Here is a 27,896-nt window from a genome sequence, read left to right as displayed (position 1 = left end):
GAAGGATTACCAAGTTTCTATTGCTCTCACACAAAATATGTCACTATAGAATACCCTATTAGCAACAGCAGAAAAAATACTGAATGTATCCTTTAAAAAAACCTTATTAAAATATCTAGTAGCAGTTAGTTACAATGTAGTGAAAAAGTATTTGCCCCCTTCCTAATTTTTTGTTTTTGCATATTTCTCACACTTAAATGAATTCAGATCATCAAACAAATTTTAATATTACACAAAGATAACCTGAGTAACTACAAAATGCAGTTTTTAAATTATTATTTCATTTATAAAGGGAAAAAACTGTCCAAACCTGCCTGGCCCTATGTGAAAAAGTAATTGCCCTCCTCCAGCTAAACCATGAATGAAAGCTGAGTTAAATGTCACTTGCTACTCCCACCCAGGCCTGATTACTGCCAGACCTGTTGAATCAAGGAATCACTTAAATAGAAGCTGTCTGACAAAGTCGAGCATGCTAAAAGATCTCAAAAAGCAACACATCATGCTGCGATCTAAAGAATCTAAACTTAGAACAGTGGTGAACCTTCCCAGGAGTGGCCGGCCTACCAAAATTACTCAAAGAGCACAACAACGACTCATCCAGGAGGTCATAAAAGAACACAAAAAACATCTAAAAAACTGCAGGCCTCACTTGCCTCAGTTAAGGTCAGTGTTCATGATTCAACAGTAAGAAAGAGACTGGGCAAAAATGGCATCTATGGGAGAGTTTCAAGATGAAAGCTACTGCAGACCAAAAAGAATACAAAGGCTCATCTCACATTTGCCTAAAAGCATCTTGATTAGCCCAAGACTTTTGGGCAAATATTTTGTGGACTGAGGAAACAAAAGTTGAACTGTTTGAAATGTGTGTCCCGTTACATCTGGCACAAAACTAACACAGCATTTCATAAAAATAACATCATACCAGGGGCGGACTGACCATTTGGAAACTCGGGCATTGCCCGAGGGCCCGGGGTCAGATGCCCCTGGTAACTGTTGCATAGGTTTTTTTGAGTTTGGGCAAGGACACATTATCCCCTATTGCCCGGGGGCCCCATGAGTTGTCAGTCCGCCCCTGCATCATACCAACAGTATGGTGGTGGGAGTGTTATGGTCTGGGGCTGCTTTTCAGCTTCAGGATTTGGACAACTTGCCATAATTGATAGAACCATAAATTGTGCTCTCTACCAGAAAATGCTGAAGGAGAATGTCCAGTCATCAGTTTGTGACCTCAAGCTCAAGCACACTTGGGTTATGCAGCAGGGCAATGATCTGAAACCACACTAGCATGTCTATCTCAATATTAAGGTTTTGGAGTGGCCTAGTCAAAGTCCAGACTTAAATCTGATTGAGATGCTGTGGCATGACCTTACACAGGCCATTCATGCTTGAAAATCCTCTAAAGTGGCTGAATTAAAACAATTCTGCAAAGAAGAGTGTGTCTCAATTCCTCCAGAGCGATGTGAAAGACACATTGACAGTTATCGCAAATGCAGTTGTTGCCGCTAAGGGTGGCACCAGGTGCGGACTGACCACCACGGACTGGCACTGCCCGATGGCCCGGGGTCAGTAGGGGACCCCATGAGATGCCCCTGGTACCTTTTTCATAGGCTTTTTTGAGTTTGGGCAAGGACACAGGGGCCCCATGATCCCCTATTGCCCGGGGGCCCCATGAGTTGTCAGTCCGCCCCTGGGTGGCACAACTAGTTGTTAGGTTAAGGGGCAATTACTTTTTCACATAGAGCCAAGCAGGTTAGTATAGCTTTTTGACAGCTCATCATTTTTAAAACTGCATTTTGTATTTACTTGGGTTATCATTGTGTAATATTACAATTTGTTTGATGATCGGAATCATTTAAGTGTGAGCAAACACTTAACAGCACTGTACAGGTGACCCTAAATATTCTTTTATGTAAACTATAATGTCAGATCGTTCCATCTCAGGATTTGTCTTTGATTATGAGGCAAGATGAGGGCTTTTTCAGTGGAAACACGGGAGAACCTCCAGCACTGATGTATGTAATGGCAAAGGGTACTGTAGGGTCTACTGTTGCTAGCTGCTGGGGGAACTATTATTTCTAAGGGGGGTCTATTATTATTGTGGAGGTCTGTTGTTGTTGGTGGGGGATCTGCTGTTCTCGGGTTGGGGGAGGTATACTGGGAGGATGTCTATTGTTACTGACTGCTGGGAGAACTATTGCTGCAGGCAGGAGTCTATTGTTGCTGGGGTGGATCTATTGTTGCTGTCCGGGATTATTTATTTGTGTGTGTGGGTCTGTTGTTGATGGAGGGGGATCTATTGATGCTGGGAGGATTTATTGTTGCTGAGGAGATCTGTTGTTACCAGGGGGATTGTTGTGGACCTTTTGAATTATGTCTCAAAAACATGACTTTATCAAGACATAACATTATATGACAAGCAGATCAGTATAGCCGGATGCTAAGAGTTAATTTTGTCTTGGTTGAACCCTCGAAGGATCCTAGTTAAGAAATGGATAGAATGGGGGAAGTGAGACTTTTCCAAGACAATAAGACTGTTTGGACTGTCAACAAGTACTATTTGTATATTGAGGTTGAGAAGAATGCATATACAAAAGAGTCAAACAGATAGCCAGATAGGACTTCGACTTTCAAACATTTTAACAATAATGAGACGGGAACTCAACTGGTTGAAAGCTTACCCAAACCTTGCAGAGTGTGATAAACCAACAGACCTCTGAAACTATCACAATATACTATTGTCCACCAAGGGTGAAAGCATTAACAGTTGTTTACCATGATTCCAATACAAGAGCCAGGCAAACAGAGAATTTTTCCCTACACATAGAAAATGTTGATTCTAAAACAAAGAAGTGAAATTCAGGACATTTAAGTCTAAAAATTGACTGTATATAATTACAAAGATATACTACAAAAACATATTATAAATAAGATGTTATAGATTTTACACACCACTAAATATTCAGCAATGGGAACTATATATCACTAACTTGAGTATTGAGATGATGGAAAGTAAGATGTATTATAAACTAGCATTAGTTACATGTCTTATCAGGAAACAAACAGGATGGTATTTCAAGAAGGAATAACTGAATATACACCTATATTCCATGGTCCCTATTTAGAATATTATAGGTATGATCACTTATATCTGGAAAAAGACGTATATTTGATCCCTGAAATTACCTTAAGATTCCACCCGAGGTATGAGTCATCTCAAATACTCAAATTGTTCTATGATACATGACCGCCACCTGGCGGGCAGGTGAGAAATAGCTTATGTACACACATTTCTCAACTAGCCAATCAAGAAGCCTGGTGGGAAGGTATCTTAGAACAATGGATTAGTGGATATAAAAGCCCTTGTACCTTTAAGAAAAAAAACCTCATCAAGAAAGAAAGCTCATCAAGAAAAGACCTCATCAAAAGAAGACCCTGACATCTGAAGAAGATCTCTGCTGAATAACTACTCTTCCATCCTTTCAAACTTCCTAAAACTTTACTAAATTTCTAAACCTCTATCCTTATAACTTCCTACATTCTCCCATACTGAATATCTATCACTTGCCCTATAATATCATTTCTAAAGGCGTTCCACTGCCAGCTAAATCCACGGGAGAGTTGCCTAGTCTGAATGCCGGGTGCGGTGAGATTGTTTATTTGATTTTGTATTACCTATTTTCTCTGTTGTGTGGAATCATAAAATTACCTTAGTGTATCACAACAAATTTGGGTAGTTAGATATATGTAGAGAGATCCTGTTTTACTGTTAAAAAATTGTTTGTTGCCATATTATAATTTTTTTTCCATATTTCATAATTTATTGAATATTAATAATCAGAGTATAATATATCAAGGGCCAGCTTCTTGCAATCCTATGGCCACGGCTTGTGAGAATATAACCTTTGAGATACTCGAAATTATTAATTATTAATAAATTTAATAAATAATCAGATCATTTAAAAAGTGTGATATTGATGTAATTAGTTAGAAACCTTATTATTGTGTTTTACATTGGTAGGATATATTTTTGATTGTGTGTACCAATATTCATTTATCACCAGTCTTTTGCGTTTTGTGTTAATATATATATAATTTTTGTACATAAATAAATTTTTATATTTATCTATTATAAGGCAAATTTTGTGTGTATGGTACGAAATCATATTGGCTAAAAGAATTCAAGGTATAATAATAAGTGGTGATCAAATTATCAAGGTGTCCAAATTATTGGTTTACTAAATATTTGCCGTATTTTAACGGCTGGAAGCACTGTAATATTTCATCTAAGGGAAAGGGACACGCCCTTTATAAATAATATATATCCTTACATAAACCACGACAGGATGTAATGATACTGGGGGGGTCTATTGTTACTGGGTGTGGGGTCTATTGTTGCTAGTTGAAGGAAATCTATTTTACTGCTTTTCTTTTTATCATGACCAAGTTCCATACAAATTATACTGTTTATATATTGGTTTTGTATTCTATAAAAGGGGCTGTACTGACTTGAGGTGTAACCAAGGGATGATGCTCGGAGGTGGGTAGGGGGCGGAAACAAGGAGTGGCTCAGAAAGGGGGAGTACCTTCATCTATTATCTGAGAAAAAAAGCCCTGGGCAAGATGTAATGTAACACCAGACAATAATGGCTGTGTCCAAGATTCTTCTGTTTGTCTCACTGTGGCAACTGTAATATACATGCAATTTAGAATGACCAACACTGAAGACTTGACATGTAAAGAGTCACTAAAAACAAATCCTGGCAGATGGAATTCATACAGTATGTCTGTAACTCTTTTCTGCCAAAAATGCAGATAATTCATAGTATGTCCGTCAATATACATAGCTCCCCAGATAAAAACAGAATCAACAGAATCCATCCAACCGAAACTGATGTCAATCTTCATGAATAACTTTGTATGTAGGAAAGTAAGTATGCTGTAAAGTGGGATATCAATAGATAAGATAATGGACTATCTTCTCAATAGTATCAGACAATCAATGATATAGTAACTTCAAGCATCATGTACAGCAGTATGATTTTCATAGCAGCTAGAATGAGCGATGTGCTTGTGAACTTTGCAAAGGTAAACCATAACTATCATATGACTTTATTAACCTGAATATCACTTACTTTGCAGTGTGCCTATATTATGCCATCTGAAGTGTACCGTAGCAATGATGATTGCAGAAGCTGTTTCTTATTATAGCTTTAGATGGCCATTATATGACTATAGTGATGTTAATATATAATATTTTATGACAACCTATTGCAGTATTTGCCCTTATCAGTCTCTCCAGTAGTGCTGTGAAGACAATTCAGCATGTTATCTATTGATTCCTCACTTTACAGCATACTTACTTGTCAATATGCAAACTATTGGAGCAGATTTACAGTGGTTCAAGTTTGAAGGCATATAGTTTTTGATTTTGGCTATGGTTGTAGAGCTATGTACAGACATGCTGCTTGGATCCCATCTGCCAGGATTTGCTTTATTAGTGGTTCTCTACATGTGAAGTGTTCAGGGCTGTTCATTCTACACTACAGTATATGTATTATATATTACGGTTTTCACAATGAGACAAGCAGAAGAGTCTTGGACATGTCCAGTATTGTCTGGTGTTACATTGCATATCATCTTGCCTTGTAATTGCTGTTTTTAGGATTCTTGATAGGTCTTCAAACTATGGCCTGTGGGACAGATGTGCCTCTTTGCCTTTTTTATCTGCCCATTGGGGCATTATTTCTTTCATTGTTAAAAGCACATTTCCTCACATGTACACCAATGATGGGACACTCTTCTTCCCACTGACACCAACAATATAGCATTATTCCTCCCACTGATACCAACGATGAGGCACTATTCCTCCCACTAATACAAATGATGGGGCAGTGTTTACTGTCACTGATGTCAGGGCATTTTCTACTCCACTGAGTAGAAAATACTGGGCAATAAACAGGTCCTTTGTTTAGAAAGATTGGAGACAAATCCTTGGATGGAAAGTTCTGACATCATACTTAACTTTGATGAATATTTTAGGATACCTCTACAGTAGTGGTGCACCGAAATCAAAATTCTGTTACCAAAACCAAAAATTCAAAATGCACTTGGCAGAAAACCGAAAGCGAAATGCAGTTTTTAAAAATGAATATATATTTTTTGGAAAAAAAATACATTTTGATTAAAAACAGCAAAAAAAAAAAAGCCCAATGCATACCCCAATTTTTTTGTAAAATATGAAAGAGGATGTTACGGCGAGTAAATAGATAACCAACATGTCTCGCTAAATGTCATGTTAAAATTGGGTGCGCTCGTGGAATGGCGTGAAACTGCAGTACTTACAAATCTCCATGGGTGATGCTTTAAAAATTTCTACAGGTTAGCAGTGTAAAGTTCCAGAGGAGGTCTAGTGCGAGAATTATTGCTCTTGCTCTGACGTTCGTGGCGATACCTCACGTGTGTTATTTGAACACTATTTACATATATGGGCATGGCCTACATATGCGTTCACCACTACATGCGACCACAGGGGGACAGGGGGCACTTTAAACTTATTTTTTAAAATGTATTTAATTTTTTTTTTTGCACTATCCCTTTAAAAAAAATTGTAATCACTTTTATTCTTATCACAAGACATGCATACATCCCTTGTGATAGAAATAATTAGTGACAGGTAAAGGATTGAATAAAAAAAAAGCATTGATCTAGTGCTTTAAAAAAAAGAAATGGCTGGAACTGGAAGTGACATCGCTCCAGTCCTCCAAGGGCATAGAGATGAGTGGAGGCTATCTTTCCTTCACTCATCTCTGTGCCCAGCGCTGGGATCATTCAATGGTTTCTCAGGTAAGGCTGAGAAATACCGAGCGGCAGCCAGTGGCGGTGAGGGGCAGCAGCGGGAGGAGAGTTTTTGCGGCACCTGTATCGGTGCTTTTTACCATTTTGTCCGACGACCATCTATCAGTGCCGCTTATCAGTGCCATCAGTTAGCTCCACCAGTCAGTGCCCTTCAGTGCTGCCTTTTAGTGCTCATCAGTGCCGCATATCACTGCCCATCTGTGCCCCATATGAGTGCAGCCTCTTCAGTGCCTCCTCATCAATGCCCACCAGTGCTGCCTATCTCTGCCACCTCATCAGCGCCCATCAGTGCAGTCTATCAGTGCCCATTAGTGCAGCTTCATCAACGCACATCAGTGAAGAAGAAAATTACCTATTTGCAAAATTTTATAATAGACACTAAGAAAAACTTTTTTTTCCCCAAATTTTTTTCGTTTGTACTACCAAATAAAAGCCATATTTCTGTGAAAAATGGTGGTAAAAATGTCATACGGGTACCGCGTTGTATGACTGTGCAATTGTCATTGTAAGTGCTACAGCACTGAAAGCTGAAAATTGGCCTGGGCAGGAAGGGGGTAAAAGTACCCGGTAGGCAAGTGTTGAAAATTAGCTGAATGCATAAGTAAATAATGGCATATACTGTGATACCTGAGATGCTCCCAGCAATTTTGTTTTCCATACTGAACAAGTGTTTATTACGCTCATGGACATTGGATGATGTTATTACGGCTCGTAAAGTTACTGATAGGCCCTGTTTAATCATCTGTAAGTTAATTCCTTTTTTCTTTATAGTAAGTCCATAACCTTGAGGGTTGTTCCATGCGGAATGCTATGATAAAACAGTCAGATAACTTATATTATGAAAACCTGATGAGGGAGCTATTCATATGTGGACCGTCTTTGGATGTGTCATGTAGATGACAGTTAATAAAGATTTATATCACTTACACAATCAAATTTATCCTTCATCCACAGTACAGGCACTTCTCTAAACTGCATCAGCATTCCCTTTAAATTAATGAGACATACAGCTCCAAGTACAGACTATAAAAGAAAAAAAAATATTTTTTTTTGCATAGTTCATTTATTAACACAAGCACATTTCTATAGCAGTTTAAATATTACTCTTGCATATTTCCTTTAGACAATGTTTAGTTTTATACAAACACATGGGTGAACAATTCTATTTTATGTTTCCACTCTTTCCACCCAATCTTAGATAACAATTACATTCACCCTTTTCCCCTTTTTTCTCTGTGAACAGCCACACCGCAGGTTGAACACTTACTTTGCTAAGTAAACTTGCTATTCCATCAGTAATTAAACTTGTAAAAAGTATGGGCCCTCAGCGGTTGACAAAAGTCATGCCATGTAGTATGTTTGATTGTCACATTATATAAGACAAATGCTTATATTTAATGGTGGCCATACATGCTTCAATAAATAATTGATTTCTTTTCCTATTGAACTCAAAAATTAATCGGCCTATAGAGGACAACGTATTTGGTTGACATGCCACACACAGGGAAGTGGATTTTGATCGATATGATGGTAATGATTATGAGTTATAGATTGCATCTCTGTTTCCATCATGTAAACTCATTATTTGATTGATATACATAAAAACACGGACCTCATTCTGTTAACTGATGCAAACCAAGCAACAATATTCTACCCTGGCAGAATCGATTTTATCTTGAGCGGAAATTAGAATTAATCTTGTCCACTTAATTGGACATCACTGGTTATTTTTCAGCTACAATTCATACTATCGTTTAGACTTTGCTTTTATTGGAAATAATACAGCTGTAGTACCTTTTTTGTCTGTAAATCAATGTATTTATGCTATTGGAATGTAATTTGCAGTTTTTGTAATAAAAACATCATTTTTTTCAGATAGGTTCCATTATGTGAGTAAGATATCATGCACACTGGATGTTTTTAGGCGAGTTTAGGCTCATCAAGTGTTTGGTCGTTAATTCATTTATTCTGGTCACTGAAATGATTGACTCTCAAACGCTAAACACACCTAGTGTCAACGGGTGTCTACACGCATATACAAGCTTCAATCGTTTTTTGTGCTGTAATGCGGCTGCTCTAGGATGTGCTGGCAATGGGTATTTTCCTACTGCTAATCTCTAGGGGCAAGGTTCAAAAAGTCCAATGTGCATGAGGCCTAATATCTAATGTCTTTATATTTTGTAGAGCTTGAGTGCAGAGTGTGATAGAAAGGCCTAATGAATATTGGAGCAAATATCATCTAAATGTTTCTTCAGTTAAAATCGCAAACTTCTGTGGTCCACCTGAGCGGAATCTCCTTGGAAAATGAATTACCAAAAAAATACAGTTACAATTTTTCTTTTTATGCCTAAAGAGTCATAAATAAATTAAACATAACAAAAATCCTGACTGTGACTTTCATAACCCATGCATGAAATGATTAAGAGGTTCTCAGTGCCATGAGGCGGAGGCAGGCATTCGGATCATGTGATTGCTGTGATTGTCAGACACAGCAGTTCACATGATCAAAAAGCACCTGACCGCAAGTATGCATTGGAGCTTTCTGGTAGAGCGGGCAGGGCAAGTTCTCTCAGCACAGAGATGTTTACATTTGGGATGCATATAGTATATGCAACCTCTTGGCATTAAAGCATACCCACCGAGAGACTGCATACAGTAGACGAGAAGAGGTTAAAGAAGTAGAAAATGAGAAAAAAAATCAACGACACACAACTTAATTTGGAAAAAGTTAGATTAATTCTAATTTGGAAAAGTGAAACTTGTCCATTGAAGGGACACCTTTATCATAATCAGTGGAAATCAAGCTCAGTGTTCTCCCTACTTGGAAAAAGTTTTTGAGCTGATACTTTGGAGTTCCCAATTTTGCATAATTTATAAAAAGATCAGGGCTCAGAACCAGATCACATTTACAGCCATGTATTTTCATGTTCTTTACCTTTCTTTCAAGAGCCCATGGCAAGCTGGCTCCATCTGACTCTGAATTATGTAGAATTAGGACAGAGGGTAGTGCAGTTGAATTTAGATGCTTGGATTAAAAAGCACACAAAAATACCTGTAAGATGTTGCTCACACTGCTGTTTATGTGACTCAATACAGTGCACCCTCAAAGAGCACCTGTCAGTTCGGCAACTAGTTTCTTTGGGCCAGCTTGGTCCAAACAAACATTTTAAAGGGACATTAAACATGGCATTAGGCTTTAATACAATCAAAGGTTTGCACGTTTTCTCGATTTTCAGACCCTAGAATAAATTTCAGTACAGAGATGTTTACATTTGGAATGCATATATGTAACCTCTTGGCATTAAAGTGCACCTGCTAAGAGACTGCATCTATGGATACGGTAGACAGGAAAAGGTTAAAGAAATAGAAAATGAGAAAAAAATCAATGGCATACAACCTGATTTAGAAAAGTGAAACCTGTTCATTAAAGTGACAATTTCATAATCAGTGGAAATCAAGATCAATTTTCTCCTTATTTGGACCAGGTTTTTGAGCTAATACTTTGGAGTTCACAATTTTGTATAATTTTAAAAAATATCAGGGCTCAGAACCAGATCAGATTTAGAGCACGTTTTCTCGATTGTAAGACCCTTCTATTAGCTAAAGCTTGACCCCCTCTGTGTGAGTGTAGTATCCCCCCCCCTCCCCCCCTCGCTTTTGATGTATCTGATCTGTAGACCTTTTTTTTTTTCTCTCAATCCCTTCTAACATTCTGCTTAAACTTTGTGATTTGTAATAGTACTGCTAGACCTTGAAGAAGGGGACATACCCCGAAAGCTTGTCCTCAAAATTGTATGTTAGTGCAAATAAAAAAAGTATCACGGACAAGATCCTTGAATAAATTTCAGCAGAGAGATGCTTACATTTGGGCTGCATATATGCAACCTCTAAGCGTTAAAGCGCACCCGCCAAGAGACTGCATATATGCGTACAGTAGACGGGAAGAGGTTAAAGAAGTAGAAAATGAGAAAAAAATCAATGGTATACAGCCTGATTTAGAAAAGCGAAATTTGTCCATCAAAGTGGCAATTTCATAATCAGTGGAAATCAAGCTCAAGTTTCAAATTTTGGTTTTATTACTATGATAGGCAGAGCCCCACTTTACTGGGGTCCTGGAAAATGTTTACAACAAGGGAGTGTTGAGTGAAACAGTGGCAGACCCCCCCCCATCCCTTTCCCTGCCATCATTATCTTTTAACATTGTGCAGTATTAAAAAGATGTAAATACCTTTGGTAAAGCTTCCAGAAGGAATCCAATAGATAAAGTGACTACCATAACAATCAGCGCAGATAAAAGACCAGCAATCTGCAATGATAAAATCAGTCAATCTTACTTCGGGTGCTGCTTTGAAGAAAATAAAAAAACTGTTTTTCTGGATACACATTATATATTTTTTAACAAATGTTACTATAATCCGGTATTGTTTAAAACCAGACTTCAGGCAAAAGAAATATTGTCCAAATACAAGAGGCATACATGTTGTTAGTTGAATTGTAATGTCCTTTGTTTATTTCTCCCATATTTGTGCAGTAATCCAGTACTCACACCTCTATACCCCGTACAGACCCTTTTAGTTTGATATCTTTGTCATTACTTAAGAAAAGGAAGTATACAGTATGTACCTGTGAGAAACCCCTTAAAAATGCCACAAAAGAATGGCTCAAAAAGAAGAAATGTAGAATTATGGACCTCCTTAGTCAAAGCTCTGATTTGAGTCACATTGAAAAGTTGTGTGCGACCAATGGAATTTTTCACGGGGAAGTGGTCTAAAATCTCATATAGAAAACTGATGGACAGTTATGCAAAATGCTTATAATAAGTAATTTCTGCTCAAGGGGGCAATACCCGCTTCTGATGTCAGGGGTATACTTACTTTTTCCTCAGAAAGTCATTGCATCCTTTCCAATCTATTGATATTTTCTTAAAAAGGTTGTAAAATCTGAAGGTTTTTTTACCTTCATGCATTCTACTTGCTAAAGTAAAAAAAACCTTCAATGTGCAACTCCTCCCTCAGCCCCCCCAAATACTAACCTGAGCCTGATATCGATCCAGCAATGTGAAAAACCATCGCACTAAGCAGGTAAGTATGACATATTTGTTATTTTTAAAACAAAACATATGAACCTTTAGGATCACTTGAAATGATTGAAAGGGCATTTATCAAAGGGCAAACTTCCCAGTGTTTTTATTCAACTACCTCAGCAAGGAGGTTCTTAAGAAAGGGTGTTCTTATATCCCCAAAAAGTTGTTTTTTTTCTCCACCTCTCTTTTCACCAGGGTCTGGGTGCTGAACTCTTGTATGTATTTCTGTACATCCACTCTTATACGTTTTAAGTGTAGCTCACTGTACCTACAGTATATGCATGTATTTCTTTTTATTGGTGTTATACAACAGTGGAGTGAATATCTTTGTGTAATATGCTTGATGTGATATGACATACTTGGATATTTGGACCTATTGTATGTATCTGTATATGCCTAATACAAATACAAATGTTTAATATTATTGTACTAACAGATTGATACCGTGGAGAGGATTAAGCTTCCTAAAAAATAATTGAGTGTTGGTTGCTAAATGGTGTATTTAATAATGGTGTGCAGGTATTTTAATGTAAGCATCTACCCAGATGCCTGACCGACAGCTTGCTCAGTATCTCAGTGTGCCAATGAGAGCCTAAGCCTGCTGTTCCCATCCCCTCTGCAGCCTGATGCACCAGTGAGTGCTGGAGGGGCAGACCAGAGAGTAGGTGGCTGACAGTCACTGGCTCGCTGCTCAGTGCAGACTGAGTACTGACCAATCAGCAGTCTTTCATTGCTCACTGTGGAGGCGGTGGGGAACAGATGCAGCTGGGGGACAGATGTGGCATCGCATCGATGCTGCATCCACCTAGGTGAGTATGTGTGTCTATTTCTTTCATATCCCACACTTCTCTTTTAAGTTAATATTATCCTCTTCTGTTTTCCTACCTCCCAGAGTAATCTTTTAAGGGAATATTTATTCCAGAAACCAATGAAATAATTGAAAATGTAGGGAAGTGTATGCAATGAGGAAGAGTGTACTGTAATGCTAGAAGAATAAATATTTTGTTGTATTTCAATAAATAGAACATCAAATGAAAATACTGATTTTGCTTATGGCTTTGATTATTATTTTTAGCAACTCTTTTTTTAATTGTTTTTTTCCTTTTAAAAAAAGAGAAAGTCTACACACATTACATGGTCTGTATATTGTTCTATATAGTCAATAAAACCCATGACAACATATGGTACCTGGGATTTTCCTCCTGTACTTTCCTGGACAGCTGACCTTGACAGGGCTGTACTAACAGCAAAACCTTTGAAACAGCCACAAACTATGTTCCCTAATCCAAATGCCACTAACTCCTGAAAGAAATACACACATTTTCTTTAGTAACATTAAAACATTTAAATTTTGTTTTATATTTGATCATATAACATATCCACATTTATTGTGCCATGTAAACATAAACCACATGTTTAATTCATAACTTCAGTTGTGGGTCAGTTTTTATTGCTGCCTGCATTCCTGTTGAGATCTCCATTAATTTAATGTCCCAGGGGCCACAAACTATGGTATATGAAGCATGAAAAAACCTCCTTTATTGGGGTGCAGACCGCAGTAAATACCTGACAGGGTTCTAAACTTTTGCCATTCTAATAAATTGTCCTTTTGCTGCTTGTTTCCACCTTACTTCCTGTCTTGGTGACCACAGACCAGAGTAAAAATACAGAGCAACTTTTAAATTCAGGCAAACACCGGTACACATTTGAAATACTTTTGCTGTATGTTTACTATTTAACCATCAAAAGTATTTGCATTTCTGATCAATCAGTCTATTACACACATCTGCCACACTGCACAGCCAAGAAGACCACCTTACAACTTTTTGGATTGGCTTCCTAGATCAACGCTCTGTTTAGTACACAAAGGTAATGATACTGTTTGACTGTCCAACAAACAGACTGGAGGTGACACTGGAAACTGCTTTGCTGAGATAGGAAATAATTATATCAATTGCCCACCACTGAAGTATGCCAGGGGTGAGCAGATCACAGGATTGGCTTCATGAAATTATGAATTGTACATGTGAAACAGGAAACATATATATTTAAATTGTGGTTTAAGCTGTTTGCCTGGAGTTCAACCCTCAACAGCTTTATATCATTGTCTACTCTAAAAGGAATAAATCTCGAAAAAGAATGACCTGGTTTCCATTTATGGGGTAATCGTGTTTGATTGAGTAGACTCTGGCAACAGAAAATCCAACAGCAAAGGCCACGATAGCAATAGTGAAGCCCTCAACCATACATTCTTGAAAAACCGATATGCTTGGTGTTATGGGAGGCTGATATCTATATTTTTAAAAAAAAAACACAATGGGCATTTAAAAAGCATGTATGTGAACATGTGTGTGTGTATCTATATATATATATATATATATATATATATATATATATACAGTTGTGTTCAAAATAATAGCAGTCAGACATCACTAACCTGATCAATCACTGTTTTTGGCAGAAATTATATTTCTACATGACAAATAATTTACTAGCAGGTGTAGTAGAGTAATAGAAATCCAACAGACCCAACAGTCATGACATGCATGCTGCTGATTCTGTGTAATTGAATCACTAATTGAAAGGGGCATGTTCAAAATAATAGCAGTGTGGAGTTCTATTAGTGAGGTAATTCATTCTTTGAAAAACAGGTGGCAATTATTGCCCTTATTTAAGGAAGGAAGGCAGCAAATGTTGTACATGCTGGTTACAGTGCATTTCTCTCTGAAATTCTGAGGAAAATGGGTCGTTCTAGACATTGTTCAGAAGAACAGCTTACCTTAATTAAAAAGCTGACTGGAGAGGGGAAAACATATAAAGAAGTGCAGAAAATGATAGGCTGCTCAGCTAAAATGCTTTAAAATGCAAACCAAACCTGAAAGACGTGGAAGAAAGCGAAAAACTACCATTTGAATGTATAGAAGAATGGCCAAAATGGCAAGGACTCAGCCAACAATAAGCTCCAGGAAGATCAAAGAAAGTCTAAAGTTACCTGTGAGTACTGTTACAATTAGAAGACGCCTATGTGAAGCCAAGCTATCTGCAAGAAGCCCCCGCAAAGTCCCACTGTTGAAAAAAAGACGTGCTGAAGAGGTTACAATTTGCCAAAGAGCACATTGACTGGCCTAAAGAGAAATGGCGCAACATTTTGTGGACTGATGAAAGTAAGATTGTTCTTTTTGGTTCTAGTGGCCGGAGACAGTTTGTCAGACGACCCCCAAACACTGAATTCAAGCCACAGTACACTGTGAAGACAGTGAAGCATGGTTGAGCAAGCATCATGATATGGAGATGTTTTTCATACTACGGTGTTGGGCCTATTTATCGCATACCAGGGATCATGGATTAGTTTGAATACATCAGAATACTTGAAGAGGTCATGCTGCCTTATGCTGAAGAGGAAATGCCCTTGAAATGAGTGTTCCAACAAGACAACGACCCCAAACACATCTTCCAGACCAACAAGATTGACGTTATGGAGTGGCCAGCCCAATCCCCGGATCTTAATCCAATAGAAATCTTGTGGGGTTACATCAAAAATGCACGGTGTAGGAATTACAACAGTTTGCATATGTGCCTCCCACTTGCTAAGGGACCAAAAGTAATGGGACAGAATAATAATCATAAATCAAACTTTCACTTTTTAATACTTGGTTGCAAATCCTTTGCAGTCAATTACAGCCTGAAGTCTGGAATGCATAGACATCACCAGACGCTGGGTTTCATCCCTGGTGATGCTCTGCCAGGCCTCTACTGCAGCTGTCTTTAGTTCCTGCTTGTTCTTGGGGCATTTTCCCTTCAGTTTTGTCTTCAGCAAGTGAAATGCATGCTCAGTCGGATTCAGGTCAGGTGATTGACTTGGCCATTGCATAACATTCCACTTCTTACCCTCTTTGGTTGCTTTTGCAGTATGTTTTGGGTCATTGTCCATCTGCACTGTGAAGCGGCGTCCAATGAGTTGTGAAGAATTTGGCTGAATATGAGCAGATTATATTGCCCGAAACACTTCAGAATTCATCCTGCTGCTTTTGTCAGCAGTCACATCATCAATAAATACAAGAGAATCAGTTCCATTGGCAGCCATACATGCCCACGCCATGACACTACCACCACCATGCTTCACTGATGAGGTAGTTTGCTTAGGATCATGAGCAGTTCCTTGCCATTTTGTCCATTCTTCTATACATTCAAATGGTAGTTTTTCACTTTCTTCCACGTCTTTCAGGTTTGGTTTGCATTTTAAAGCATTTTAGCTGAGCAGCCTATCATTTTCTGCACTTCTTTATATGTTTTCCCCTCTCCAATCAGCTTTTTAAATTTTGAAGCTGGGTGGATGGAGCCTTATGGGGTTTCACAGACACTCATTCCCCATCAGGTCTGCTCCCCTTGTGATCGACAGCCTGCTATTGGCTATATAATCTGCCTACTGCCTGTTGTCAATCTCAAGGAAAAACTGGACCTGATAGGGAAAGAATGTCAAGCTTTGTCCAATGTCGCATCACTGGTTGTAGGAGGCTGTCAGCTATGAAGCCAACAATGTACTTAACAAACAGTAACAGGTGTGGAGGTAAGCAGAAAGGGTAACGGCCGATAGGAAGCTTTGCAACACAGCATACAAAGACAGGCACTTTGCCTGTCTCTGTACACTGGTTTTAATTATCTCCAGTTACATTATCTACAAACTAGAGGTAATTATTTTTTTAATTTGTTGCATTGATAGTGCATAATTTGTGTGGTGAAGCCATTTATGAGGGTTTTACTTTTAATGGTCCTATCATCCCATAAGCTAAACACTAAACTGGAGAGATCTAAATAAAGCATAATATTAGTTCTCAACCCTTTTGCTGTATAATACAACCCAAGGCAAGTGTGTGTGCATGTCTTTCCCCGGTATACTTTATATATCACTGCAAACGCACTTACCCACTTTCTAATTCTCCAATTATCTGTACATGAAATTTTCTACTGAAGTCAAATGCATATGAAATGCCAGTTGCTAAAATTGTCTGTAACATAAAAATATTACATGGATTATTTAATCTTTATATATTACAAATATTTATGCATGGCCTCTATGTTCGTGGACATGCTAACAAAATGTTTTTATTTTTCATTTAAATTATACATGGAGTTACTGCCTTAAAGGAATTCTGTCATGGGAGAAATATGAGGGCTGGTCATCTGTTAGTTGACTGGTAGTTATGCATATTCTCTGGCATTACTGCTGTCTGATTAACTGACTTTGAACAAGAATTAGGAAAGTCAAAGAAATGTCTTTATCTTGCTCCAGGTTGACGATTCAAAGTCTTGTAGCCAAAGCATCAGCATGACCATCTAACAGCAGGATCGGACTGACCATTTGGAAACTTGGGCACTGCCCGAGGGCCCTGAGTCGGCAGGGGGCCCCATGAGATGCCCCAGGTACCTTTTTATAGGCTTTTTTGAGTTTGGGCAAGGACACAGGGGCCCCATGGTCCCCTATTGCCCAGGGGCCGCATGAGTTGTCAGTCTGCCCCGTCTAACAGTTTAGGAAGGACAAAGGAGCAATAGCAGCCTACACACTGTTCAGTGAGAGAGGGTCATTTACACGAAGGCCTGAGGGCAACATGGAAAATACACAAATCCTTTATCCCTGGTTCAAACATATGCATGCTGAAATTGCTATATTATGAATTGCGATTTAGGAGCGTGGTTCAGTGTGAATACCATTGTTGTATATATGTATATATGTATATACTTTTCTATCCATCTTGTCCTGTGAAAACATGCATCCAATCTTGGTTTTAACCACATAGGTTATACTGGGATGATGTCTGCAGCTACAGGCATCAACCGGATATCTTTGTTTAACCAATTCAATACCGGGCACTTTTACCCCCTTCCTGCCCAGGCTATTTTTCAGGTTTCAGCGCTCTCACACTTTGAATGACAATTGCGCGGTCATACAACACTGTACCCAAACTAAAATTTTATCATTTTATTCACACAACTAGAGCTTTCTTTTGGTGGTATTTAATCATCGCCAGGGTTTTTATTGTTTGCTAAATTAACAAAAAAAGACAAAAAATTTAGAAAAACAAACACGTTTTTCTTTGTTTCTGTTATAAAAGTTTGCAAATAAATAATTGTTCTTCATAAATTTAGGCCGAGATGTATTCTACTACATGTCTTTGGTGAAAATACCCCAAATTAGGATGTATTTTTTAGTTTGTAGGAAAGTTATAGAGTTCACAAACGATGGTATAGATCTGAATATTGATCAATCCTGATGTACTGACAGCCAATCTAATTTGTTGTCACTTCCGGTTTTTCCGGATGTAAGCAAGCCATTACTAGTTTGGGAAAGCATAGGAACAAACCAATCTTGGTTTGATCCAATGCTTTTAAGGGCAGAGGAGAGATCTCTCCACCCAGATCTCTCAGTAAAGACTACCTGTCACTGGCCATGCTATCTATCACAAGGGATGAATAACAATAAAGTTGGTTAAAGTGGTTAACTGGTGTAAGCCCAATTTATTTTGACTATAAAGATGGGGAGGGGGGGAGAGGGGCAGGGGTGAGTGATATAATGTAAGGCTGTCTTTGTGCACATAAAACTGTTGTTTGGGGCCCCAAAACGTTCAAACTGACATTGCCTTGGATCAATGGAGCAGGATTTGTAAGGTCAGCACTAAGTCTTTTATATGTGTAGTGTATAAAGAAAACACTTATAAAATGTTGGTGTTTTGGTACAAGACCCCTGAGGTTCTCCATGCTTGCAATCTGATTGTTTCTCCTGTCTGCTTACAATATTGTGAGGAAACTGACTCCCGTTTCCACATTTTCTGGTCTTGCCAACACATTGCACCTTTCTGGAGAGAGGTCCTTAGCCTGTGGCAGCTACAGGCTCATATTTTATTTGAGCCCATCTACTTTTTACTGGGCCTACCTTTTCCAGGCCTCTCCAAATTTGCCAAGAAGCTATCCTCTCATATTTTAACAACAGCCAGGAGAACCATTCCAATGCATTGGCTATCTACTACACCTCCTATGCTGTCAGAACTGGTGAAGGTTAAAGCAGAAATGAGAAGAATGGAGTACCTCACTGCTATGCATGTGAACTCTGTCCCCATCTTTGAAGCAGTTTGTAAACGGTTGGATCTTTCCATTTCCGATTCGTCCACTCAATTGTCTGTAAATGCTAACTGATTCACTGTTTGCACTGACATTGTATGTACGGTATCTATTTGCCTTTCATTGATGAGCCTATCTCTCTTTGTTCTTTTATTTGATTTGTGATTGTTATTTCGCAATTCTATGCAACTCTGTTTGTTGTAAGCTCTTTAAAATTCTATAAAAAGTAAATTATACTGTTATTGTTTGGAGTTTGCTTCTTGCTAGTGATAAATATTACCTGAATACAAGAAATGTTAAAAATCCATTTTTTATCTACTGCTTCTCTACATATTCATTGTAATGTTTGCCATTAAAGTGCTTACCATTATAAGCTCAACAGGAATGGGAAACGGTATTTTCATCTGATATCGATCATTCATTTCTTTGACAATAAGGACCACGACCATAATGATAATTGATGTAGTAAGGTCAACAATGTTTGTATTATTTATCTTCTGGAAGATGTCCTCTAGTGTCTACAGTAACGGAATGATATTAACATATATCAGCTTGTTTAACGGGGGTATTTTGGACCTTCTATGTGGAAAAATACAAATGAAAGCATAAAGATACTCACAAAAAACAGTGACAAAGGTCCACTGAAGTTTGATATCTTTATTCCAAGTACAAACTTAAGTTGGGACACCAGAACATGTATAGCAGCTGCTGTAGTAAAACCACTTATGAGAGGATCTGACAGGTAGATAACTATAAACCCTGCTTGTAACAATCCAAATGCCAGCTGTAAGAAAACAAGGAAGCAGTAGTCAGCATAATTTCCCTTTTTTTCAATTGTCATATGTTTATATTTTTATATTCTTCCCTTTTGATATTTGTAGCCTCCACCTGATGTCTAAAGGGATTACTCCAGCTACTATTAGTGACATCCAAATTTTCCAGTGATCTCACACATAAGCACCTAATTGTGTAAATTATATTTTAGGGCATGTTTACACTACATGTTTTGGGATGAGTTTGTCAATACAGTCCTAACATATGGACAAGACAAAAGCCTTGTTTTGTATTGTCACTGTTCACATTAAGCTGGAGTGCCCTGCAAAAAAAAATGAGGCAGGCAGCATTTTATCACATTGCAGCCCATGTTAGATAAAAGGAAGGTACTGTGAATAAGAAATAATTACAAATTCACCGCAGCATATGACGAGAACACGCTACATCACACACCCAATATGTACTACAGTGCACATTGGCAGCACATATCAATGTATATACATAGTTACATAGTTAGTCTGGTTGAAAAAAGACACAAGCCCATCTAGTTCAACCAATAAAAAGAAATACATTTTTTTTTAAACAATCCTATATACACAATCCACAGTTGATCCAGATGAAGGCAAAAAACCCAACAAAGCATGATCCAAATTGCTCCAGCAGGGGAAAAAAATTCCTTCCTGATCTCCCAAGAGGCAATCGGATATTCCCTGGATCAACTTTGCCTATAGATGTTAGTATCCAGTTATAACATGTGCATTTAAGAAAGAATTCAGGCCTTTTTTAAAACAATCTACTGAGCTGGCCAGAACCAGCTCTTGGGGGAGTCTTGTCCACATTTTCACAGCTCTTACTGTGAAGAAATTTCCATATTTGGAGATTAAATCTCTTTTCCTCCAGACATAAAAAGTGCCCCCTTGTCCTATGTGATGACCTTAAAGTGGTTGTAAAGGCTGACGTTTTTTTACGTTCATGCATTTTGTTCATGAAGATAAAAAACCTCTGTGCAGCAGCCCCCCTAAGCCCCCTCTCGATCCAGCAATGTGTACTGGAGTCTCAGCTATCCTGACTCCCTTTCCTTATTGGCGGAAACAGCATTGGTTCCCACTGCTATCAATGAGAAGAAAGAGGGGCAGTGTCGAGCCACAGCTCTGTGTGTGAATGGACACACGGAGCAGCGGCATGGACTCGCGCCTGTTCAGGTGCCCTCATAACAAGCAGCTTGCTACAACGGCACCCAACAGGAGGGAGGGGCCCGGCGGGGGAACCAAGAGGAGGGGGATTAGGGCTGCTCTGTGCAAAACCACTGCACAGAGTAGATAAGTATAACGTGTTTGATATTTTAAAAAAAAAGCCTTTAGTACCACTTTAAAGTGAATAACTCTTCAACAACTTCACTATATGGGCCACTTATGTATTTATACGTATTGACCGAATCCGCCCTTAATCTCCTCTTCACAAGAGAGAAAACAATTCAGTTCCTCTAATCTTTCCTCATAGCTGAGCTCCTCCATGCCTCGTATCAGTTTGGTTGCCCTTCTCTGTACTTTCTCCAGTTCCCCAATGTTCTTTTTGTGAATTGGTGCCCAAAACTGAACTGCATATTCCAGATGTATCCAGGCAGATAGATAGATGTCCCCATGATGCCCCATAGTTATGTTACAGTGTATGAGGTGTACTACACTTCAATGTCCAAAATCTAAAGTTATGAAAATGTGGTTCATAGTTCTTTTAAATCCTCCAGCTGTATTATTCAGGCAATAAACAATATTTATTAATATGTCTCCAAATAGGATATTTTAACATAGAACTATACTGTGGTTGTGCTTTGTAGTTGGTATGGCAATTTATTTTTGTTAAGCATTTGTTACAGTACTGATGCTGTAATATTGATCAGTCTGCTATTTCTTATTGTTTTGTAGCTATTTCAGTCAGATATAGAGTATGTTTGAGCTTAGGAGCAAGATGGCTAGATTCAATGAATAATAAGAGCCATAGCTGCCTATGCAGAGCCTTGCGGAAAGAGAGGCCCCTTTACGGAGGCTGTTGAGCCAAACAAAAAACATAGAAACCTTGTGACGTTTCTAGCCTAAAAAGTCAATGGAAGTCAGTCACACAGGAAGAAATTTTAGAATTGTGTTGCTAGCCACAGATCCCCCTTTGCTGGTTATGCAGTAATGAGATTTTGTTTAAGTGTCTTACTAGTATGCATTTATTGCCCTCAGAGCCTTTGGTCATCCTGGCCACTGACATGAACCCTGTATGTCTAACATAGTCTTTCTCGGTCTACCACTGAGGTTTGCCAAAGAAGACAGCATTTTTTGTGTGCTGGAGCATTATCAATTATGTTATAAACGAAACTAAAATAATATAAAATATTATACTTTGTAATTATATAAAATATTAAGATGGTCATTATTACAACTAACGCACGAGCTTGCTGGAATTGGTGGGAAGATTTAAGCAGTCCATAGATGACTCGATTCCCCCATCCACAACCCCGATGTAGATAAGGGAATCCTCCTGCTGACCTATTGTATTCTGAAAGCGGGGAGACTTCCTTGCCCTTAGAATATACTGACTATAGCCTGCAGTGCCGATCAAGTGAGAAAATAATGACAGGGCGGTTGTGCAGATGTTGACCAGTAGATCATCTTTTGTACAACCATATGTCCATGCATGCATCAAAATTCAAAACGTTGATCCATGTATGGCTGACTTTGCAATGTACACTAAGGCCCTAAAATCTGAAATGCTGAAAAAAGTGCTATGTTATTGCTGTCTCAACCCCCATTCCCTGATAACTTCTATCCACAGCACTGATCTGTATAGTGTGCCGACTATGTTGACAGCAATCCTGATACCTGCCTCTGATATTGGCATGCTTTATGATAAAATCAGATGCCACTGAGAAAAGTCACCAGGGATCTCCACCAACATTTTGCTATGGGGTCCCATGATCTGTAGTTACACCTCTGGCCGGATAGATGGGATAAGTGCTTTAGAAAATCTTCTACGTTTTCTTTGTAGCTGTGTGTGTCCACTTCCAACTCCTAAAATGACAGTCCCAATTATCACCTCCTTTCACTTCTCTCTTTTGTAACCCAAAAAGTGTCATAAGAATTCATAGAAATTAAAAAAATGGATTCAATGTGTTTAATGTAGGGTCGGCATGGAGCTTTGCTAACCAGTGAGACATTTGCAACAGATTCCCAAGAAGGGGGTATGGTTGTTTTGTGATTCTCTAGCCAGATTTACTGATGTTTGAACTTAATGGACATGGGTCTTTTTTCAATTGAAATGGACATGGGTTGTTTTTCATCTTTCTTTTTAATTAATTAATAAAGATATGCACCACAGAAAATGTTGTTTCTACTTTGATTTCTTTGTTAAATTAATAATTTAATTTTGTCATATTCACTATGTTAGAATGATTTGTTTTTGTAATTCATTTCATATATTGGGATTCGTTTCATATATTCATTATTTTCAAATCTATTCAAAATTCAAACTTGAATTTCAGAAGATGGCTATATGCATTCTATTCTGTTTTAATCTATTTTTTCTATTCTATTCTTTAATTTTCTATTCTATTATTTTATTTTTTATTTTATTCTATTTTATTCTGAATTATTCTGTACCTTTATTTTTTGTATTATTTTGTTCTATTCTGTTTACTTCTATTTTTTTTTATTCCATTCCTTTCTTTCCTATTCTGTTTTATTTTATTTTATTCTACTTTATTCTATTTTTCATTTTCTATTTTATGCTATTCTTTTAATTTCTATTCTATTATGTTTAATTCTACTCTATTCTATTCCTTTATTTTCTATTCTATTTTATTCTGTGTTATTCTATTCTTTTATATTCTATTTTATTCCATTCTTATCTGTTTTATTCTATTTTATTCTATTATTTTATATTATATAAAGCAGCCTAAGTAAGAATCATCATCTTATTTCACTTTTATACCTTACTGTATTTATTGCATTATGCTTCCATTTCGAATTTGAATTCATTTTCAAATTCAGATCATTTGTTTCAGTATAATTTATTTTGGATCTGTTGAAATACTTTACTAATGTGATTTGGAAATTCTAATACATCTGAATCTCTGAATACTAAAAATGTCATCCGAATTTCAGTTTGTAATGAAACAAATCACACATCTATTAATTAATTTGTGCCAATGTAGCTGTAAAGAATCTGACTGTATGTAAAACCTTTCCCTGAGCTTTTTCCTATTATTTGCTAGCCTGTGCATCATTGTTACTGTCCTCTTCTCAACTGTGTCTAGTTTGAAGTTATATAAGGATGTCTCCACTCAGAAATTACTGCAGCATTGTATGAATTGTATGCCAAGCCATAAGTAAATGTAGCCCAATACACTTGTTACCCATGACAATGGTCTCCATAGTTATAGGTCTTGTGCACTGCATTATGAATGATTCAGCTACCTTGTGTACATAGGTGTATGTTAATTTCCATGGTAGATGTCTGGGGGAAAATATCTCCAGTCTGAAAAGCTGGGATTCCCCTACTGCAGGCAGCGTTGCCATGAAGACATCAGCACTGCCTGGTTAGAACTACCTAAGGAAGTGAGATGACCACTCACCAAACACATGCAAAACCTGGCCTTCAGGAAAAAAATATTGAATCTAGAGTAGAAATCCATGTAGGTGTAATATCTGGACCATATTTTTCTCAGTGGCACTTATTAATAGTAGACTAAATCTGTCTCTCACTCTCTTCAACCTCTTCCCACTCATACTTGGTTTGCTCAATTTCTGAGAAGAACTCCTTCAACTGTTAGGGACTGTTTATGATTTGTGTGGACTTTTAGTTACCTAGCAGATTTTTTTGTGTTCTGAGATCCCACTTTTAAGCATGGTTACCTTCCTGGCTGGTGTAGTAGTTCTGTTGTTGTCTGAACATTAGCTGCCATGGCCTTCTTTTTGTATCACTATTTAACCTAAATACCATCTGCTACAACCTCTACCTCTTTTTGGATAGCTTTTTGCCTGTTGAGTCAGTTCAGTAGAATGCCACCCAGTGTCATGGAGTTTGGAGTCAGGCTTAGTGTTCAGTAGCTATAGCAGTAGAATGGTTCCAACTGACCAGCAGGACAGGCATACAAGCAGGTCACCCTGGCAGATGACGCAGGCTCACCCTTGGTGCAGGGTCTAAGTACTAACTGGTATTCACAAGAGCTCCTGATGGTGATGATGGGTTTTGTTGCATGTTAGTATGATTGTCCCACCAGCAGCTGAGCAGGAAGGGATCCAGTAGAAGCATAGTCAGTAAACAAGCCAGAGGTCGGTAACAAGTGGTTGCAAGTTGGGATCAAGCAGAAGTGTATGTCAAGGAACAAGCCAAAAGTCAGTAACGAGTGGTAGCAAAGGTACAGACAGCAGCAGGAGTGACTGGAGAGAGATATTGGCTGGGGAGAGAGAACAATAATCTGGAAAACAGGAAGTGCAGAGGTATGGCTTCAATCAGGAATTTAATTGGATTAGCAAAGAGTTCAAGGTTCACAAAAAACAAGATGCAAGGCACGGTCAGAAAAGAGCTGTCCAGCACCTCAGGAGGCTCTGCAAGAAGAGTCACTGCCAGACACAGCAGAGGTCCTGAGTTCAGATCCAGACTCTAACATCCAGCTAAGACCAGTAGAGGATGGTGTGATGTGGGATTGTCAAACCCAAAGCAACTGGTCCCTTTAAAGGAAAGACACCCTTTAGACTCTTCACCTCAGGGGTTCCTATGCCTACTACTGATGACACAGGGGAACCAATGCTCTGGCATTCTCTATAGTTTAGGGCCATAAATATACCTAATTTGTTTTAGACAATGGATGGTCTAAAATGGTTTTATTTTAGACATGGTAATGTTTAACAAATATTTCACATCCTTAAAGCGGAGTTCCATCCAAAAGGGAAAGCTCCGCTTTAATGGTTTGTCCCCCGCTCCCCATTAAGGATTGGCAGCTTTTGGGAGCGGGTACCCGAATTTGACAGGTACCTGCTCCCACTTCCGCTGCGATCACCTAGGTGATTGGAAGCGGATGTTGTCCTCCATCCCTCACCGTAGTCTTCTGGGACATGTGAAAGGTCCCACAAGACTACAGGGCCATTCACAAAGCACAGTGCTTCTCGCACATGTGCAGTGGGCACCCAGCTGTGAAGCCGCAAACTGTCACAGCCGGGTGCCCACATTAAAGATGCAGGCGCCAGAGAGAGAAGATGCTGGTGAAACCAGTGGTGGTGAGGACACCGCTGGACTGAGGGAGAGGTAAATGGCTGTATTTTAAAAGTCAGCAGCTACAGACTCACTCAATGACACATTTACTGGTACAATGTCATAAAATACTTTGTGCTACATGAGCAGGATGCTGACCTGGAATATACCAACAAGTACTGTGACAGATGCAGCAACAAGAACTCTTTGTTCAGCAATTGTCAATTCATCTGTGTCATTTAATACGTTATAATTCACTGTTCCATCCTCATCGACAGGATCTGGGACTAACCTCATCACAGCTGACCCAACCATCAAGCTTAACACAGGGAATGGACCTAGAAGAGATAAAAACAATTACATAGTTACATAAATATACAGACTTATGTAATATGTTGTCATGTTATAAACAAAGAATGATCATTTTTATAGAACAATTTTACTTACCAACAGAGATATGTTTAGATGTTCCAAAGAAAATATATATTATTGTGGGATAAAAAGCAGAATAGAGTCCATAAGCTGGGGAAACATTTACTAGAAGAGCGAATGCCAAGCCTAGAAAACAGAAATCAACATATCCCAGTATGTGTTTTCTCTTTTCAACAAACATACATACACTAAACTATGCAAGTTCCTTAAATACTAACTCCACTTTTCTTGAGAAAGCATAATCCCTTTAGGTGATCAATGTACATTGCAGGGATTTTACCAAACTTTGCGTCAGATTTGTACTTTTTGTTGCTCTGAGGAACTCTATTTGTTTCATCATGTCCTAAGCATACTGAATCTAATTGGAAAGGTCTGGTTTATTATAATAAAATGGTGCATTCTCAGTGTTCTAATGAGAAAAGCAGCGGGGTATGCATCCTTTCAAGTATTTAGCCCTTGGGGGGTATTTCACCAAAACTGAAATTCCTATTGCAGAGGATGCCTAAAAATGTGACTTTGACTTGAATTGGATCCTATGTAGACTTCTGGGACAATCAGTGAGCCAATCACACAAGCAGAAATTTATATTTCTGGGGTGGAGTGCGTGTGTTTATGTGTGTTTCTGTACACCAACTGTGTGGACAAGCACTTCTCCTCCCTCTTTACATCCTGGCTTTCAGCATTGCCGCCAAGAGAAATGGAATTTCTCCTTCCTGGGTCTTTGACTGTGCAGCTCTCCCCTCCCAGTGATGCAAACTTTTTACCACACTTCTGTCTAAAATGGTTGCCAAAATCATGTAGAAGTTCGGTGTCTAACTGTGACACAGACATCCCTAAGATGGCACCTGGAGCCCACTGCAGAGGACACATTAAAGGAGAAGTAGGGCCAAAGCTTTTTCAGTCCTACATCTCCAATGGATCGCAGTCTCACTCAGCCAGTCTCGGCTCTAGAATGGTCCCGATCCCCCCAGATTCCTACAGCGGCAGCTGACTATGCCCCTCCAAAGTCACCATTTCTCTGCTCACTAAAGACTGGGAACTGAGCAACCACTGCTATCCCTAACATCCAGGAGGTGAGGGTAGTGCAGGAAGGCCTAGACGGTTGGTGGTAATGGGGAATTCTATAATCAGAAGGACTGATAGCATAATGTGTCCCCAGAATCGCCTCAACCGAATGGTGCCAAAGTTCGGCATGTGGTGGACCGGGTTGATAAATTACTGAAAGGGGCTGGGCATGACCCAACTGTCTTGGTCCATGTTGAAACCAATGACAGAATACATGGAAGGTGGAGACTCCTTAAGAATCAATTTAAAGAACTAGGCTGCAAGTTGAAGGGATGGACCTCCAAGGTGATATTCTCTGAAATATTGCCTGTGCAATGTGCAGCACAGGAACTACAGGGGA

General features: G+C 38.6%; 1 protein-coding gene across 1 annotated transcript in view; it reads right to left on the bottom strand.

Moving 5' to 3' along the window:
• Positions 1-27,896, bottom strand: part of LOC149472906 (chloride anion exchanger-like) — a 76,671-nt gene that overhangs the window by 41,858 nt on the left and 6,917 nt on the right. Inside the window, exons 3-11 of the mRNA XM_089686689.1 lie at positions 26,507-26,617; positions 26,219-26,397; positions 19,671-19,835; positions 19,417-19,569; positions 16,862-16,944; positions 14,083-14,230; positions 13,127-13,240; positions 11,084-11,161; positions 7,783-7,878 (exon numbers count right to left, since the gene is read on the bottom strand). Coding sequence (XP_089542815.1) covers positions 7,783-7,878; positions 11,084-11,161; positions 13,127-13,240; positions 14,083-14,230; positions 16,862-16,944; positions 19,417-19,569; positions 19,671-19,835; positions 26,219-26,397; positions 26,507-26,617 — 1,127 coding nt within the window. The remainder of the gene's footprint in view (positions 1-7,782; positions 7,879-11,083; positions 11,162-13,126; positions 13,241-14,082; positions 14,231-16,861; positions 16,945-19,416; positions 19,570-19,670; positions 19,836-26,218; positions 26,398-26,506; positions 26,618-27,896) is intronic.

Source organism: Staurois parvus, unplaced genomic scaffold (genome assembly GCF_062004578.1).
Source record: "Staurois parvus isolate SC_StPar_1 unplaced genomic scaffold, SC_StPar_1.0 ptg000019l, whole genome shotgun sequence".
In the NCBI taxonomy this organism is placed as follows: domain Eukaryota; kingdom Metazoa; phylum Chordata; class Amphibia; order Anura; family Ranidae; genus Staurois; species Staurois parvus.
This window is presented reverse-complemented; position numbering and strand designations above follow the sequence as displayed.